Source organism: Cryptomeria japonica, chromosome 5 (genome assembly GCF_030272615.1).
Source record: "Cryptomeria japonica chromosome 5, Sugi_1.0, whole genome shotgun sequence".
NCBI classification, from domain to species: domain Eukaryota; kingdom Viridiplantae; phylum Streptophyta; class Pinopsida; order Cupressales; family Cupressaceae; genus Cryptomeria; species Cryptomeria japonica.
The window spans coordinates 864922112-864942900 of record NC_081409.1 but is presented as its reverse complement, the minus strand read 5'-3'; the positions used below and the strand labels follow the sequence as shown (position 1 = coordinate 864942900).

Below are 20789 nucleotides of genomic sequence, written 5' to 3'. Positions count from 1 at the left end.
CTTACAGGTTTTGAGCTACCTCCATTATATCCTCTTCCTCCTTGAAATCTTCCTCTTGAAAACCTTCCACCTCTACCTTTCTATCTCTGCTCATGTCTTTTGTTTAGCTTCTCTTCTTCTTTGAGGGCATATTGGTAAGCTTCTTCAATACTATGCAATTTGATCAAACTGAGTTCATCTTGTATAGACATCTGCAATCCATTCAAATATCTTGCAACTTGTTCAACTTCATCATCAATATGTCCAGATCTGATATTCAACTTGTAACATACTTCAATGTACTCCTTCACACTAGATTCCTTCTACCTCAAATTTTGCAACTTCCAGAATAGATTCACTTGATAATCAACTGCCATAAATTTTGATTTCAACTTAGCAACCATCCGATCCCATGTTTTGATCTTCTCTTTACCTCTTCTCTATCTATCAACCTGCAAATGCTCTCACCAAAGAGATGCATGACCTTTCAACTAGGTACAAGCATATTTCACCTTTCTTTCTTCTGCAGTGTTCTCAAAATAAAAATATTTCTCCATCTTTGAGATCCAATCCATCAATTCATCTAAATCCAACTTTCCATCATATTTCGGTGGGGTAAAATGATGTTTAGTATTCGCCCTACTCAAAACCCTCAAAAGCTTTCTTTGTCTGGATCAATCATTAGTGAGTTTACTTGTTCAGTCAAGAATTCTTCTCCTTCATATTCACCCACATCTTCAATATGTCGGCCTCTTCTCTGGGTTGTCTCAATGACTTCCAACTAGGTTGCAAATCCTCACAACATTTCCATCACAGTAGGGTCTGCATTCCGATGCACTCCACCATTCCTATTTTCTTTTCGCACCATCTTCATGCCAGTCCTCTATAGTTGCAGGCCAGATCCACAATTGTCCACCCTACAACAAAATTTATTAGGACAACACAATCTTTGGAATGAAAGCTCACTCTGATACCACTTGGTGTAGTCACCGGTTAGGGGGGACCTCAAAGAGATCAATCTGGACCAGTTAGCAAGAGTAAACACAATGGAAACATAAGGATATGATGGAGGCAATGCAGAATTGAATGAATTATATCATGAAAACTATTTACAATCAACTGGTCACAACCAAGTTACAAAAACCTAGTCACTGGCATGCTAAAACATGCTTAATTATAGAACAGGTCACAACTGGGACCTCAAATCTTAGGATCTATCTTCTATGTTCTACATCTTAATTGATCTCTTCTTATCTTCATTCCAATGCTCAATTACAATGATTTATACGATCCAAGGGTATCCAAACAAGCTAGAAAGGGATCAAATGCTGAATAAGAAGACCTAATGTGTAAAAACAAGAAGGTTGGCCTCCACCAAAGAAATTCCTCTGAAAAATACAAAGGATGAAGTGTAGATCAAAGGAAGGTCGGCCACACACCAAGGAACATCAGAATCAATGTTGAGGGCTTCGCAAGATGCGAAAGAGATCTGGTAGATTATGTTAGATTACAAATACAAATAGGTCCAGGCAACCGGTTCCAGAGAGCTATCTCGGAAACCGATAGCGATAACTTGCCGAAAAATGATATAAATGCTTTGTAGTTTGGGAATAACGTAGATGATCAAGTCTTCAAGAAAAAAACCAACTCCTTGAGATCCAGCGAGCCAATGCTAGAAAATGCTGAATGAAATGCTGAAACTGCAAAACATAAAGCAAAACTGAAAGGAAATATTTTTGGTTGATGCAAGATTGCAAAGAACCGGGGATGCTCCTGCATCACATTATCTATGAAAGATTTTATATGATCTTGATATTTAATACAAATTATTTAAACATATCATCATAAAACAACATACAATATGGATAAAATCTTTGTTATACAATTTGCAAGTAGGAACTATCTTTGAAATTCTAAAGATGCAATATGCAAGAATACTATGGATGAAAAGATGTAATGTAAAATGAAAGAAACCATTATCCAATAGAATATTTTGGTTCTTGTAACTAAGAAAAATTTTAATCTTCTTTGTTGAATACAAAACAAAATTTGCATGCCTTATTTATTCCACTTTCGTAAATAAATAACATAACCCGAAGTAATTGGAGCCACTTCCATGTTTACTTCTTTCTAAAACCACTCTCTAGTAGTAATTGCAACTACTAAACCTCTTGGGCCTTCTAATCCCTTAAAAATTTTAATCCCTTAAAAAATTTTAATCCCTTAAAATTTTTTAATCCCTTAAAAAAAATTGAAATTTTTTTTTAATCCCTTAAAAATTTTTAAACACTTATTAAAAAATTTTAAAATTTTTTAATCCCTTAAATTTTTTAAAATAATTTTAATCCCTTAAAAAATTTTAATTCCTTCAAAAATTTTAAACCTTTAAAAATTTTTAATCCCTCAAAAAAAGTTTTATCCCTTAAAAAATTTTAATCCCTTAAATTTTTTAATCTACTTTATTTTTACAATATACATTTAATATTCTATAATGAAAAACCAAGTCTAAGATACCAAATAAGAATCCATCTTGTTATCACAAATCTAATAAATAATCCCAAACACATAACTCAAAAATCTTTGACATACAAACTAATATATATTAATCTTATTCTTTAAGAAAATATATACTTTATTTTGTTTTATTGAATAAAGATAATATACAATAAAAGAATAATAATTACAAAAGATCTATATAAGAAAAGAGTATGTAAACAATACTAACAAAACATGATTACTTTTCTTTTACATTTACATTTAATTTTTGTAGAATTCTACTTTGTAGATTAACTTGAATCTATCTATAAAACAAAACCCTAGATACTAAAACAATTATGAAAATATAAATTCTGATTTAATGAACTAAACTTAGGAAATCCACATCGAAATATCTTTAGACTAACCAATTAAAGAAGGATTTTGGGTGAAGCAACGCCTGTCAATTAAATAAGTCCTGAACAAAAAAAACAAATTAGTACAAAGGGGCAGGTAGAATAAAGGTCTGTCAAAACCATGCCCAAATCAATAGAGAGATGTCGGTGGGTTAACGGACTTGATTTATGAGCCAAGTGGGTTCACCCATTCACATTGCTCTCTTTCCTGTTTGAAGTTTTTGCCTATCATCTTATTGTCCGTGTATGTTGCACCATAGCACGGAAATGCATGTAAAAGAAATAGTGAAAGTAAAACATGTGAAAGTTGTCAAATTGAATTTGCTTTACTCCAAAAGGTAGTGTAAAATGCTTTGCCTGGTGAAAGCACCTAATTTTCTATGTTTACTAAGTAAGATATTTATCCATTTCCGTAAGTGAAATGAAATATAAAATGTTGAAAAGCTATTCAGGTCTCTGTGGAGCTATAAATTAAATTTTAATAGCATTTAATAGCGTTTGCCTTTCATACAAGCCATCAGATTAGTCTGCTTCTCTCACCAAAGCTTTCACTACTATTTTTCTATATTTCCTGTGTTCTGATGAAAAAACGCTTTCATTAGAATTTCAATTTTCTTGGAAGGTGCCCCCAAAATGAGTGACCCTGGCTTCATCACTGGATTTGCTGGTTATGCCATTCAGTTGGCTGGGGATCAGATAATCCATCACATCAACATTGCCATCCGATGCAAGAAAGAGTTGGATGCCCTCAAACTTCTGCTTCCCAGAATTCAAGCAATGAATGTGGAATTGCAGGAGTATCGAAAAGCTTTGAACTCTGGCAAAATGAGTACGTCACCTCACCATCCTTTGCCCTCCACAGTCACCAGCTGGTTGAACGAATTGAATGCCCTTCTGGAGGAAGCATCTGATTTGGCCCAGCACTGCACTGTACGCTCACACTTTCATCTCTTTTCTTGTTACAGAACGAGTAGAAAGATTAGGCGCCTCATTGACAATATAGAAAAGCATATAGCCTCCACGCCTTCCGTTGCTTTTCTGCACCAACTGCAGCAATATGTCGCGAATCGGCAGGTGCTTGAGCAGATTAAAGAGAGATTGGATTATCTTAATCATAGTACTTCAGCAATGGCCAGCGCATCTGGAGATCTCTTTCCATCCATTTATTCGGCCACTTCCAACAAGAAGTATATTGAGGAGGCAGTCATTGTGGGACAGGATTCTGAATCAAACAGACTTGTGGAGTTGATCGATTCACAGTAGCACAAAAATGTGTCTCGTTTAGGACTAGTTGGGAAGGGTGGGGCCGGTAAGACTCTGTTACTCAAACGAGTCTTCAACGGTGACCAGGTACAGAGTCTCTTCCGCAATGATTTGATGCTTTGGCTTACTGTTTCACAGAATCCATCTTTCAATACTCTCCGAGATGATCTTGTGAAACAAATAACTGTTCAAGTAAATGAAAGATTGGACAGTAGAGAGGAAGATCATGTGAAAACTTGGTTGAATGAATGCATGAGAAAGCACAAATTTGCCCTATTTTTAGATGATATTTGGGAAACAAGTGCAGCCTCGCTGTTAGAGGAGCTGTGTGTGCCTCATTCTCCACACCACAAGTCTAACATCATCATTGCCACATCCAGAACTACTAGTGTGCTCTCACAGTTGGGTGTCCGGCCTTCATCACTCATCGAAATGCAAGATTTGACTGAGAATGACGGTTGGAGATTGTTTTCTTTCTATGCTTTTCCAGACAGTGGTGGAATTTTGCCGATGAGCATTGACCAAGAAATAGCGATTAGTGTCTGCAAGGAGTGTGGGGGCCTTCCGTTAGCCCTCAAAGTAATTGGGAAGGCAATGGTAAGCGTCACTCTGTCAAATGAATGGGAATTGGCAGTCAAGAAGTTGCAGAATGATGTTACACGCTCTCTTTATGGCAGGTTAAGGCTAAGCTACGATGCTTTGGCCGACGTGGCTGGCTATGGCATTTCCTTGCAGTTGTGCTTCCTCTGCCTTGCTGCTTTCTCAAAAGGTCATGTAATCTATTCTAATGATGCCATTGACTTCTGGATTGGAGAAGGGTTGGTGGCCGGGAGAGATCCTCTTCAAATCGGAGACACATACGTCATTCTGTTAGCGGATCGATGCCTTATCGAACCAATCCAGAAGGATTATGACGGAAATGTAATCTGCTTCAGGGTACATGATGTTCTGCATGACTTAGCACAACAAATTGCTGAGAAGGAAGAAAAATGCTTCTTCCAGGCAAGCAAAGGCTTACAGGAGTTTCCTATGGTCGATTGTGCAGGACATATCAGAATTTCTTTAGAAGACAACAGTTTGACTAGGGTTCCTAAAGAATTCCGAGCTCCTTATATCCGCTTCCTGCTACTCTCTTCCAATCCTTCTTTGATGGAAATTCCAACAGAAGTGATTGGGAGTATGACTGCTCTTAGGGTCCTGGATTTGTCACGGACTGCCCTCCAGTCGTTGCCACAAAACATGGGATGTTTGAAGCGTTTAGTTTACCTTGGGTTATCCTTTGTGGCACTCAAGAGATTGCCCAACTCTGTCACTACTCTTAAAAACCTACAAATATTAGATCTTTATCGATCTGATATTACACAACTCCCGTCCGGCTTTTCTAAGTTGACTTCTCTAAAACTGTTGGACGTTAGTTTCTGCAAACATCTGCAGTGCATGCCTTATGGGATCTCACGCCTTACGTCCCTGGAGTACCTGGATGCATTTTCTTCTTCAAATATACAGTGGAACAAGTGCAGAAGGGATCGGCTTCCAATTAGTGATTTGTGCACCCTAAACAAACTCAAAAGGTCGGGGCTTCATAATAATGGTGAGATAATTCAGGAAGGAATGTTGGGAACCATGAAGCAGGTGGAATATCTATGTATGCATCTGACGGGTATGGAAAGCCTACCACAAGACATAATTTCCATGTCAAAATTGAGAAAACTTTTATTAACATGTCCTTAGTTACTCCAGATAGAAAATCCATTTTGTGAATTTCAAAATCTGGGTTATCTTAGTTTGTTCGATTGTGGGATGTTGAAACAACTACCTAACTTGCACAATCTTCCAAGTCTAAAGCACCTGCATATCGTTAAGTGCCCCAACATTGAGAAGTTTCCAGAGGAATTTGGCAAGCAGGGGGGATTTCCTAAGTTGGAGGTATTTTCAGTGGTGAAGCTGAGGAAGCTAGAGCAGCTGCCAATAGTGGAAGAAGGAGCACTGCCTTCACTTAAAACATTGACAATAATGAAGTGTGAGGCATTGCAGAGGCTACCACAGTGTTATTGGAATTTGAAGAGTGTAGAGAAGATAAGAGTGTATGGTTGTTCAAAGGTTCTATTTGTGATGGTAGAGGAAGAAAACTTTATCAAGACAAAGATTAAGGTGCAAACAATAACATTATCGATGATAGAAACTCAAACATCAAAGAGCGCTACCATGATATTCTTCAGCAGAGTGAACATTTTTATTACGGTGAATTTTGGTGTAGTGAGATGTTTCAGCCTTTTGCTGGCATTAATCGATTTTATTTGTTTTGAATTATTTCATTCAAAATAGTGGTATATAAATAATTTTAATATTATGTTCAAATATAAATTGTATATTATTTCAGAATAATATATGTAATTGGAAAAAAAAAAAGGTTTCTACTTAATGTTTTTATTTTTGTGTTTTATATAACATTATATATTACAAATTTATCATTGTGATTTGACAATTCTTTGTTATAGATTATGTTAGAATTAATTCATTTCAATAAGTTTCTTGTTAATTTTTTATTTATTTTTGATAAAAGTGGATGAACCACTGAAATTATATTAAATCTTTATGTTTTTTACATGGTGTCTCGTTCAATGAGCACTGAAGGGAAAGAACCAGTAAGAAAACCCTTCACTATTTCTCAAGAGAACAAAAGCCTATCTACGCATTACAATAACCCATAGGCAACCCAAATAAAACCCCAGATTACATCATCAATCGCATTAGATATAAAGGAAGCTTGAGAGAAGCTTGTAGGAACCAGTGAAGAAGATAACATCCCAAAATGAAGCCACCATATCCTAAACAAAATTAGTGCCATCACCCCAAAAAACCAATCTGTCTATGCACCACATGAATTGAAGGCCCTACAAAGAACAAAACACAAAGTCAGAAGAGAACCAAGTAAAAGTAATCTTGTTAGCATAAAAATGGTTAGCAAACATATGCCCATTCATATAAGAAGCAGAGAAGGATGAAGAAAACCCTTAGGAATCAGGATGAGGCCAATCCACTGAATAGTCCATAACAAAAGCCATAATAACAACAACAGGATAAGGAGCCATCTGCACCACCATATTAACTGCACTTTCCAGTTCCTCAGAAAAAGCCACCAACTACCAAATTTGCCAAGAACTCTCCAAATAATGCAGAACATTATGTATTAGAAGCAAAAAAAAAAGAATGAATGCCATGCTTGCACACCATCCAGAATAAAACAATGAAAAGGATAACCACTGTATGATTATCATATCATCATAAGAGAAAATGCCAAGCAAGAAACCTCATACCAAAAGATGAAATTTCCTCATATCTTACAATAGACCCAGTCATTAAACCAACTTCTGAAACAACAAAACACCAGCAAAGTGAAATGATTCAATAGAAGGACCAGTTCCACTTAATGTGAAACAAAACCTCATGGAAAAGTTACCCACATCCAATCAGAAACAATGTAATTTAACAAAATCCAACCACGAAAACTAATGATTAGCATGGAAGATCCGATACCAAAGAAGTCCCCAAAATATCCAATGGAAACTGAGGTATCCACCTACCGCGATGATAATCCCATAAAACCATCATGCAGCTTCATGGGACAAGACAATGCCAATCAAGAAGTCAATAAATACCAAAACTGCCAGCTAATCATAAGGTGTCCCATTTCTGACCATATAGGAAATTAATTACACAAGAAACCATACTATCTCACTCTTATAATTTTCCAAACAACTTGCCACAAATCTAAAGAATTAAAATAAAGAAAGACCAAAAGACAATCTCTGAAATATACAGAGAAGGCGAAGATATCCATCAATAGAGGTATCCATAATATTCAAAAAAGAAGCCATAGAACAACATGGTAATCAACCCAAATCCCATTCACTATAAAAAAATGTCAGCCGAGCATAAATTACCCCTCCAACCTCCATACTTAATAAGGAGCTACTACCAGAAATAGCTACAACAGAGATGCTCCCATAAGGCAAGACAACATTCCCCCTATAGCCATACAAGGAAGTGAAAGACCCCACAAAGCAAGGAGATGGGAGAGGACAGTCGAACCAAAGGCAAATCAATCCAAAAAATAGTAAACACAACAAACTCTCTCCTTAATGAGGAGATTCTCCCAATAAATGTCAACAACAAAGATATTGCCCCAAAGACCAACACCTTCATTATAGGCACTTACGAAAGAACAACCACACCAAGAGTAGGGAATGAAGGAAGTTTCTGAATGGAAGGTCTACTAAGAGAGAAGCTTCATGCAGGAGATAGGAATGTCCGAAGGGGCAAGTTCAATAGAATCATCACCTTCAACAACAACCTTGTTTGCTAGAAAATCCGCAAAGACGTTGATCTCTCTGAAACAATGAGAAATAGAGAAAGTGGAAAAACCTTTTAGTTGTAGGAGAATGTGATCTAAAAAATACTGCAAGTGCCAAGAGAGACACTTTTTGCTAGCAACCGCCTGAAAGAGCAACATTGAATCTTCTTCAATAACAATGTCCTTAATGTTTAAAGAAAGAGCGAGATCAAGCCCAAAGGATAAAGTCTGAAACTTAGCCACGTTATTAGTGCCATGACCAATATATTTACCCACTGCTTTGATGATCTTTGAAGAGTGATAAAAAATAATTACCCCAATCCCAGACCTCCCCGGATTACCCTTAGAAGCCCCATCAAACAAAAGTTTGAATGAAGGGAAAGGAGGAGGACTCCATTTAGCCATCTTGTGCTTAAGAAGTGAAGAAAATCCATCTGATATAACCCCACGAGAAGGCATCAAATGAAGCGAAGACCATCACCAAGTGACCCAATTATCCCAATGAGAAAAAGACGTAAGAGATCTAAATTTTTATGAATGAAAGAAAGCACCACTTCACTAATGGAGGCTTGAATTTTACCAATTATGTCTACCAAAGTCGCAGATTTATATTTGAAGATTCTTGAAATCCTTTCAAGCCAAAGATTCCAAATCACTAGATATGGAGCGACAACCTAGAGAGATGAGTAGAACGCAAAGGGAAACAACAAGGGTCGGGACATAAATTGTGCGAGTAGATTTGAACAAAGAGCAGAAGACCATCCTAACATATCAAACAACCAATACCAACATTCAGAAGCAAAAGGACATAGCAGGAAAAGGTAATCCACCGATTCCATACAATAACCACAGAAAACACAAGGAAAAACTGTTGTAATCCGAAGCCTATCCAATTGCATCCCAGTAAGGACTTTATCTTGGACTGCCAACCAAGAAAAAGCCCCTGCTTTTTGAAGACAAGAAGGATGCCAAAAAAGCTTAGTAGGCCAACAAGAGGGCAAAGGGGCCTGAACCCAAGAATTGTACCCATCTTTTACTAAATAGGAACCTACAGCATTTTTAACCCAACCCAAAGAGTCCTCCTTATTATGGAAAACTAGAGATCTTTTACGAAGTTCTTCTACAAAAGCTAAAATAAGATCGTTATCAATAGACAGGGGAGGGATATCCTTCCATTTAGCCACTAAACATGGACCTGAGGAGACAATGTTAAAATAATCTGCAACAAGAGGCCCCCAAAGATCCGATAGAATATCAGGCAAAGGGGACCAATCACAAATAGCTGAGAGAGTAGGATGCCCATTCCAAACTTCATCCCCAAATTGGGCCTTTTTCCCACTATGGACCACCCAAGATAAATGTGGTAAGACCACCTCCATACAAGAAACCAAAAAATTCCAGAACGCAGAGCCCTTCAGAAGTGATGTTGCAATAAAAATCCTTTCTCTGGATGCTCCCCTTAAATACTTGGCGAGCATGATGGAAGCCCATTTTCTATGAGGGTCTGCATATAACTTCCAAATCAATTTTTCCCCCAATGCTTTATTCTGAATAACTAGGTCATGGATACCCGCACCCCCCAGCTCCTTGGGATGACAAATTTTATCCCAAGCAAGAAGAGGGATCTTCTTTTTACCTCCTAAGTTGTCATTCCAAAGGAAGGTCCTAAGAGAAACTTTAATAACCTTAATGACTTGAGAGAGAGCCTGTAGGATAGACATCAAATATGTAGGAATGGCATTCAAAACCGATTTGATTAAAAGGATCTTAACAGCCATTGTAAGTCACTTATGATTTCGGGAGGAAATTTTGGAGGTTATTGAATGAACAATTTTAGCCCAAAAGGAGGTCTTTTCTGATCCCAAAAAGAAAGGAATGCCCAAATACATACATGGAAAGGTCCCAACTTGAAAACTCCATAAGTGGGCAAGTTTGTCCCAAACTAGAGTGGGGACATTCACAAAAAAGACTTTGGACTTCTGATTATGAACTTTTTGTCTAGAAAAAGCAGCATAATTAGAAATAATTTTCTTAATAACTCAAGCTTCCTTTATAGAGGCCATCTCAAATAGAAGCGTGTTATCAGCAAATAAGTGTGAGAAATTTTCGAGATCTAGAGGCAATGGAAAGCACAAATAGAGAAAACAAAATAGATGATAGAAATAAACTGTATTCTGTCAAGATGAAAATACTGATCAACTGGATCATCAAGCGATAAATACAATGAATATGAGCCTGCTTATATAGGCAAGGCTATATGGATATGTGAGCATACAAACATGACATGTGGCTCAATAAGAAACAAGGGTATGTAGGAAATAGGTGTGGGTAGGTAGGAGAAACAATATAATATTCCACATGAGGTGGATCACCCACTGAATGTGGAGTGTACCAACAAGATCACACCATAAAAGGTGGAAATTCTCCTACACACACTATCCCAATGTGGCACAAACACTCAAGTGTCTCATACCCAAACTACTATTAAATGCATTTCCTAAGTAAACTTAAGTAAGGTGTAATAATATCCAAGATGAATAATTATTTACACCAACAATAAGCAATGAGATTATGAAGAAGGGAGGCCATCCACTCTAATGCCTGACCATAGACTAGATGTCGTAGCATTAGAGATAGCCCTACTTAAAGATTCCGCCAAAAGAATAAACAAAAAAGGAGATAGGGGATCTCCTTGCCTAATTCCCCGAGAGGAAGCAAAGAAGCTCGAGGGAGAACCATTAATCAAAACTGAAAAGCAGGCAGAGGATATACATGAAAACACCCACTTAACCCAGCTACATGAAAACCCTAAACGATACAAAAACACCACCAGTGACTGCCAATTAACATGATCATAAGCTTTAAGCATGTCTAGTTTAAGAATCATGGCTGGGACCTTTTGCAGAGATATGGAGTGTAAGATTTCGTGAGCTACAATAGCACCTTCAGAAGTTTCCTGACCAGGCACAAAACCACCCTTCTCCAAGGAAATTATCCGAGGAAGGAGCCTAGACAGCCTAACCCAAATTGCCTTAGTAAAGATTTTATTTAAGGTGGTACACAAGGCAATTGGATGAAAATCCGAAAAAGAGGTAGGGATATCTACTTTCGGAATAATAGAAAGAAGAGTGGAATTAAGTTCTCTTAATATCGACCTATTTCTTCTAGATTCCTCTAGGGCTAGCAACACATCATTTCCTATAAAGTCCCAACATTTCTGAAAGAATAAAGCCGTAAATCTATCTGGACCCAACGCCTTTTCCGGATGCATGGAAAAGATTATCTCTTTCAATTCAGCCAACGAAAAGGGGGCCATAAGCATCCTATTATCCTCGTGAGATACTAGAGGGGGGATCGAGTTTACAAACTCATCATCCACCACCACCAGCTCTGCTCTAAGAATAGACTTAAAGAACCTAACAGCTTCGGTGGCTATATCATCCTCATCCATCAGATTATTACCATTAGAGTCAATAATATAAGAGATTCGATTGCGAAGTCTCTTGAGCTTAGAAGAAGAGTGAAAGAATTTAGTATTTCGATCACCTTTGGAAAGCCAAAGGTCCCTAGACTTATGTATCCAATAAGATTCTTCCCTAACCAAGATCTCACTCAACTACAGGTTCAAGAACTTTAGCTTATCATACATTAAGGAAGACATACCTGAAGCAACAATGCTTTCATTAAGCTGCTCGATTTACTTCTGAATCCTGACCTTTTCACCAAAAATATTCTTAAAATGCATCACGTTCCAATCCTTTATCCTTAACTTTAAAAATCTCATTTTCTTAACAAGTTGAAACATCCAAGATCCAGGAAAAAATTGAGCTGAAGTCCACCATTGTTTTAAGGAAGGTAATAAAGATTGTTCCCTAAACCACATGGGCTCAAACTTGAAAGGCAACTTTCTAGGAGCCCTATCCTCAAAAATAGTGAACTGAATAGGGAAATGATCAAAACCACTAAAGGAGAGAACTGAGGACACAAAATCTTGTCCCGAATTGCACCAATTATCTGAAACCATAAAGTGATCCAGCCTTTCTGAAATTTGACAAAAGTCCCTTCACATATTAGTCCATGTAAATGACCCATTAAGAGGTTTACAATCAACCAAATTCAAGGAGTGAATAAAGTTGCAAAAGTCTGACATTGAATGTTTATTAGGGATGATTCCCCCAGCCTTTTTATCCATATTAGTAATTGCACTAAAATCTCCCCCAAAAATCAGAAAAATATTCTACAAAGGAGTAGCAAGAGAAACCAAAAAATTCCAAAGATTCTATTTTTCTAGAACGCCAGATGGACCGTAGACATTAAATAACCAGAATTTTAAATTTGACAGCTTGCTCTTAACTAGCCCAAGCATTTAATTGGATGAGGAATAAATAATGAGAAATGTACACTAGAATCTTTCCAAAGGACTACCAGCCCACCGAAAGAACCAGAAGAGGGAGATGAGCAAAAATTCCATATTTTCCAAGAAGAAAATAACCTATCAGCCGAAGGAATGTGCTGATTTTTGGCCTATGATGATAGAACAAGATTGTAACCAATGTTTTATAATCATCTCACTTGATAATGTAGAAATACGATGTTGAGAATTTTTTCCTAAATTCTTGATTGTCTCCAACTAGGCATGTGCCCATTTTATACATTCAATAAGTTACCTTTTTAGTTACATAAGTTCTTATTTCTTTTGTATTGGTTGTGGAAATCATCACTCATCAATGGGTATCAAAGCATGTACCTGAGGGTGTGAGTTTGAATTAAATTAGTTTTTTATTAGAGAATGTGTGTGAGGTTATGAGCTCCATAAAGTACAAGATGGTGAGAGCCTCCTTGAAATTATTCATATGATAACCCTTATAAATGAATGAGAAAAAATAAACACCACTAGAACTATCTTTGCAAATACTCCTTGAACTTGCATGGCCAAGATTCCCTCTAGAAGAGCCATATGTATTTATCTTCTGAATTTGTTGTGGAGGGGGAATCCATTGGCCCACCTGACCAATATTCCTCTTAGACTCTTAGACTATCTACATCCATTCCACTTAACCCGCTTACAAGTACTAATTTCCTGATAAAATATATCAATCTTTGAAAAATTTCCACATCATCAAGAACCACTATAGTATATAGATCACACTTAGTTGAGATTGTCTCTTGAAGTGTATAATCAAGGGGAAATTTTCAAGATATTTTAGATATATATTTGCATATATGCTTCTAGAGTCATTTAATGTTGTATTGTTTTTATTCTTTTACTTTTTTTTCTTTTATGATGTAAATCTTAAGGAGGTTGTTGAAAAAGTAAGATTTATATGTACTAATAAAATAACTTAACATTAGTATTAATAATTAATTAGTTGAAATTTAGACTTCCATAGAATAATTGTACATTAAGAGAAAACTATATAAACATTTACACAATTCATTGTTTAAGGTTAACTTTAACAATATATTTATATATTTTTATATTTCCATGATAATATCATAATTAATTTTTTAAAGTAATACACCTAATATCTTAACATATTTTAATGAATGCATTCATTATAGAACTCTATGAAAATTAAATTTTATTGAATTTGATTGTTGACTATTTTTTTTGTTTTTACTTTTTCTTCTACTAAAATGACGAAAAATGGCTATCTAGTCCTTGGATGCACCAAGATATCAATAGCCTTCATACATTTTAAATACATTGTAATGCATACTTAATACATCCTAAGGACTAGATAGCTATTTCACTATAATGACATCTTCTTGTCTTATTTTGTCATGCATGAAATAACACTCTCTTGAAAGCCATGCTTGAATAAAACAAATTTCCTGGGCAATAGTTTTTTGCACTTTCATGGGTGTTTGAATAGAAAAAATTAGAATGAAAAAAAAAAGTTGTTAATGAAATCTACATCACATACTGTCTTGGAGATTACATCCACAAAGACAATTTTCAATTTTCATCTATTACATGTTAACTATGGAAACATGACTTCTAATAACTAGTAACAACACCTTTTCATTCTATGGGAAGGCTGCTGGCTCAAAATATTATTTGAAATTAATGTTTGCATGTTTTATTAAAGTCATATATTGTTAAATATAATAATTGATTAGCAGGAGTTAGCTTTTAATTTAAGTTTGTTTCGCAAGTTAGAGGGAAATCTAATGTTTTATAAACATTTGTACAATATGTCATAAAAATTTAAATAGCTTTTTGTAATTTTAATATAATTGAATGATAAAATTATATTATAGTTTTTATGATATTTATGTCAATATTTTTCAATAAATTTTAATGAATACGTGAAAAATATTTAAAGTGTGAATTGACCATTATTAATAATCTCAACTTAAAATATTTAAAGTAACTCAAACGACCTTTCTCTTATATATTTGCATTCTAGATTCTTGAAAATGTATCTACATCTTTAAATAATTATTATTTGAGATCATATGATAAATAACATTATTCACACAAATTCTACTTGACTGGTTCAATAAGACATCATTTAGCTAACAAATTATTTAAAGAGTTTTCATGTTTTGATTAAGATCAAAAGTAAAATAAATGTATATCTTGATCAATCCAATTTGAAATATATCAAATTCTTACCTAATTTTGACTCCCTATCTCAAATTCTTACCAAATTTTGACTCCCTCTATTTAATAGACTATTACGTCTGTGACTTTTTCATCCACTAAAAAGACTTTTACGGCTCTCTCTGCTCGAGAAGACAACATCTGAAAGCCATGGGTAATGTAATAGTAGCCTAGTTTGGCTCTGATTAGGTATTGACATCACAGTTTATTTTCGACTTGACTTATCACTGTTTATTTTTGACATGATTCATCCATCAGTTGCTTAGTGTTCACAGTACAATTTATTTTCGACTTGATTTGTCATTGTTCATTGTAGACTTAATTCATATGGTCGATCAATGTTCACATCGTAGCTTGTTTTTAACTTGACTCATTGATCAATGTTCACATGACAGTTTACTCTGGATTTAAATCATTTGTCAGTGTTCCCATCACATTTTATTTTAGAGATGACTAATCTGTCAGTATTCAAGACTCTTCTGCCATAGCAAATTAAATCTTGTAAAGAAAATTTGCTACATTTCATTTTCATTATCAACTTTAATAGTGATTTGTGAGCAATCGATAATAAAGGTGTCTACTCGTCTTGACAGAAGGAATAGGAAGTTGGGGATTCTTGCCTTGTAAGATACGAAAAGATGACTTCTGCCCCTGGTTTTTATCTTCTGATTGAAGAATCTTTCCCACAATATATTTACTTTCAGCCATCTCTATGTATATTAGTGAATGCATTTTTTTTAAACATAACGTAAAGTCAAGTGTTGTCAATTTTGGAATCATGTACACGTTTGGGATTGCAAGACTAGAGTAATGAATTCGGAGTTTAAGTTTGTTAAGGAAAAATTGATCCTTATAAATGATAATTTGTATTTCATTCTATTTAAACAATATTAATGGAGACCTAATAATAGAATTTTAATTAGAATAAGGTACATTTTCTAATTATATATTTCTTACATACAATTAATATGTATACATTTTTGTTTGTCAATTTAAATATATTGTTTAGTACTTGTTTATATTTAATTATTAATTTAAGTTAAAATTTAATTTTAACTTTAATTTTATATTTAAGTAGTTTCAAAGGATTTATTTTGCTACTATTTAGTTATATTGAAAAATTTAATAAACTTATAAGATTTTATGTGTATTTGTTTTAAAGTAATTTTAAAATATATAATTTTTTGAAGGTGATGTATCTTATTATATTAATCATTTATGTTTAAGTAAGCATATGTTGTTTCCAATAAAATATGTGGTTGATTATAAATCATACCAAAAAAAAAGACATCTTGAAATGAATTACAAAATCGACCACAAAATAATTCAAACATTAAGAACATGAAACTATATCAGAAAGAAAAGGTGGAGGATCATCTTTTCATAGTAGAACTCACTAAGAGAGATTCTAGAATAGAGGATAGGCCACATCCTATCCAACCTAAGCATACTAAAGGCTCAAGGGGGATACAAATCTCCACCTATATGGTAGAGACTAACCATGTTGTCAATGCCATTATGAAATTTTTTGGAGGAATTGTTGCATTGAAAAGTGGACTATCCTTACCACTACACTAGAAATAGAGAGAAGTGAGTACAACTATGAAATTTGTCATAAAATACCATTACTTCCATGAGATTCTCACTACAATCATATGTATTAGGTAAAGTGACTTGTATTAACAACTCACATAATTATTATGGGTGTGAAGAATATTGCATTTGCTATAACTTTTTAATTTTTAATTTATGAGTTGTTAGAGAAACTCTCCTAAAGGAATTGTTTTACGAGGTATAACAACTTTACTATAATATAAGATAGCAAGACTCCTATATATGTGTTTCTATGTCACATCTGTATGTGAAGTGAATAGAAGTATATTATTTTGTTCACAAAATTTTATATTTTATAAACTCTACCTATTTTTTTATGTTATGACATTAGAACTTGATCATGTTTTCAATCAAAATTGATTTGTTATTAAGTTGAATTTATCCTCTTGCAATGGTCAAATTATTCTTTATCACATTGTATAGTCCTCTATGCCATTCAAATTTTTGCTGCTTACATCAACATTCACAAGGCTTCAAATCCCCTAGCTAAAAAAGTTATACAATCATAGATAAGCTTATCTAGTTGGAATCTCATGCCATATCCTTCTTCATATTATTGTTCCCTTTTAGATCTCCTCTTTGAAGCAATAAAATATTGAGTTGCTGAATTTAAAACATATATCCATATCAATATTGTATTTGAAATATTATTTAAAAAATGTTTGTCTTTGTTCATGACAATGGCGGTGATATGAGTGTTGGAGGTATTGTAAGGTTGTCTTGGAGCCATTGGAATTTCAAGGTATTCTCAAAAGGAATTTGAAATAAATTTAAAACACTAAATTTGAGGAAGTACACCAAGTGACAACTCCTTTATGCTTCTATCATCTTTGTTTGACCACAACTACACTTCATCCTTTTAAAACTTATTTGTCTTGTGAAGTTTATGGTTAGTGGCCACATGATTTAGCTAAGCCATTGTAGATTGTAGGACTATTCAACCCATAAATGCCTCCATTGGAAGGGGGCCATAGTTAAACCATTATGTTAGTCAAATTGAAGCATAACACAATGATAACCTATGATAGGTCATTGTGAATTATATTGGTGTGTTTGATGAAAGTGATAAAAATACTTGTAAAAATTATTGATGGTGATGTCTCATTTGACCCCAAAATAACTCATTGTGATTGAAGTGGTTCTAGTGTTAATCCTTATTATAGCACAAGATCTATGCAAACAAATGGTGGAATGGATGTAACTAAGGTCATTGAAAAGTAGGGACTAAGGAACTTTGAGAGGTTATTCATAAAATGAATTAGGACATTGAGTTGGGTCATTTAAACTAATAATTTTATTTTATTTCATTGAGTTTCTAAGGTCCATGTCTATAAATTGGAATTTAAATTTTTATTTCTTTTATTGAGTGCTTCATTAGTTTTAATAAAGACTTTTTGGCTCATATTATAAATTCAAATAAACTATTGCTTCTAATTGACATCAAATTTAAGTTGTATAGGTTTTATTCTTTTTATGACTAATCAATTATCAAGCTATCAAAAGAATATCTAACAAAATAAACTTAGTGTCATGCATTATTATGTGTATGTGATGTCCAAGTTAACAGGGGATTTCTAATATTGATGCCCATGCCAAATTTGCTAAGTAGAAAACCAAGTGGAGGATGGAGGCCTAGTAGTTTAGAGTTTAATGACCTCTTGTTTGTTACTATTGAAGGGGTGGAAAACTTTAACTAGTTACAAAGTTACTTTTGTTTAATTAGCTAAATTCAAGGGCGACTTCCAATGTTAGTGGCAATTTTATAATTTGGTAAAGATTGAGTGGCAATATTCAGCAATAGTGGCTACTTTTGAAAACATTTCCCCACTAATGCTTAGGAATGCCCAAACACTACATATGCACATACACGATATTATATGCAATCATTTAAAAGATAATCTAGCAATAGAGATCCTTCAACTATTGAACTTCTTGGAAGTGTGGTTGGCTAGTGATGAGTTCACTAGAAGTGAAAGTGAGATAAGTTATTTTATTTAGGTGATCACAAGTAGTAAAATATACATAGTAGTAAGTTGTAGAAGCAAAATTATATGCATGCATACAATTCTAACTCATGTTCATGTGATGTAATTCCTTCTTATGTTCCCTCTAGGGGGGTTGTTAGGAATTAATATTAGTGCTTGCATGTAGGTAAAGTAAGTTGTAGTAACAACTCACATAGTTGTTATGAGTGTTAAAAATATTTTATTTGTTATAATTTAGTTTATTTTCTTAGAATGTTTTAAAATAGCACATCTAGGTAAGGGATTTTTTATATGAGGTATAAAAAATCCCCTATAATATATAAGATATTAAAAATCTTGTGTGTGTGCATGTGTGTGATTCATATTATCTATGTGCAAAGGATATAAGTTTATTATTCTTTGCATATTGTAATAATAATATTTTAATTATTTATATCAAAATTGTTATTATTAGAAAGATTAGTATCCATATCATCATCTAGATTAATCACAATAGGATATTTAATGTGAAAAGGACCATTATCATGCTTATACAATTAAACTTTCTTAAGATTGTCTTCCTTCTTTTTACTAGTTATTGTTTGGTAAAAGAGGATCAAAGCATTAGTATGTGCCTTGGGGAAGGAAATGGTTTGGGAAGCAATATCATAGGCCTTAGCATGACACCTTTAGATTCATCATGAACACTACGATTTTGTTTGGTTTAGTTTAGAACTACAGAAAGTTTGGGATCAACCAACATCAACTCCTTTTATTGTTTTGTAGGAGGAACAAAAGGAAACTCACTAGGTGGAGAAATAGAGTATATTGGATGTTTGTATGAAATAGGAGGTTCAATTGAAGCATAAATAGGAGGAATGGAAGGTGTACGAAGGAGTTCAGGCACAGGATGAGGAGGTTGGATATTCCTAGGCTTTTTGAATTTAGAAATCATTTCATATTTGTATTTGTGGTTAGTTAAGAATAAAATGTATTGATGAGGTTGCAATGGTTCAAGTTTTTGAGGCCAAAAGAAGTCAAGGTTAAAATTTCCATGACTCACTATAGGCTTATAGAGACTATGACCGATCATGATAATTTATTTATTATGAGGGAACTTCAAACACTTATGGATAGGAGAAGCAATATATTTCATGGAAGTAAGCCAAGGAAGCCAAAGCCTTACTTGAAATTTTTCAAAAGTTGGGATAACAGAAAAGGTAACATCTAAGAACTTTTTACCAATTTCATGGGTAATGGAACCATAGGCAGGAGAAGTAAAACCGTTATAAGTATTGGGTCCACATTATCAATTTTAATGGGTAGAAGGCCTTATATTGGACACTTATCCATTCTAAATGTAGATGATTGCGATTAGATACAAATATAACTAGGGATGATAACTTGCATAAATTTACAAGATCCTAAAAGGATGGATAGATACTCTTATCTAGTCTCACTTAAATATTGTTGATAGTAGTATGGTTGTTAGACCATGTGAATTGATCTCCAACTAGATCAAAATCAATTAAATCAACCCTAGAAATGAAATCTCTGAGATCAAGCATACTATTAGTAAATTCAATCCTACCACCTAACTTCTTTGAATGGTTTAAAGGGGAATAAAAATAACTCACTATGAGCTATTTTGAACTTGCAAAAGATCATATTAAGACACAAAGATCATCCTAGAAGAGGCATCATAGAACAACAATATTTGAGACATAGATATTTGACAATAACTAATCTATGTTGTCCACACAATAATAAAAGATAAAATCCATAGAATTCTTGTCTACTAATATAAATCTCCTTGAGACCATATTATTTTTTATATACAAGAAAGCCCACTAGAGGAACTATCTGGATCTAGAGGAAATTATTTAGACAAGGGCCAAACGAACTTATAAGGCCTCAACACACAGTTTAGTTTCTTGAATAAGCAAAATATTCAGATTTTGATTTCTCATTAAGTTGTTGATAATATTTTATTTATGATATTTTTTTAGTCATCTAATATTCCATAGGATGATAATAATTTTTTATATCTTCAAGAGCTCAACTTCTCCAGAGGGCTTTGACTCTCATTGAAAACATTTGTAGCAGTTGTCCTC

At 34.2% G+C, this 20789-nt stretch overlaps 1 protein-coding gene across 1 annotated transcript; it reads left to right on the top strand.

Moving 5' to 3' along the window:
- Window positions 1-4247: 4247 nt before the first annotated feature.
- On the top strand, window positions 4248-6439 carry LOC131876252 (putative disease resistance protein At1g63350). The gene is made up of 3 exons (XM_059221150.1): window positions 4248-5765; window positions 5874-6284; window positions 6404-6439. The coding sequence occupies exons 1-3, from the start codon at window positions 4248-4250 to the stop codon at window positions 6437-6439; spliced, it is 1965 nt and encodes a 654-aa protein (XP_059077133.1).
- The last annotated feature ends 14350 nt before the right edge of the window (window positions 6440-20789 follow it).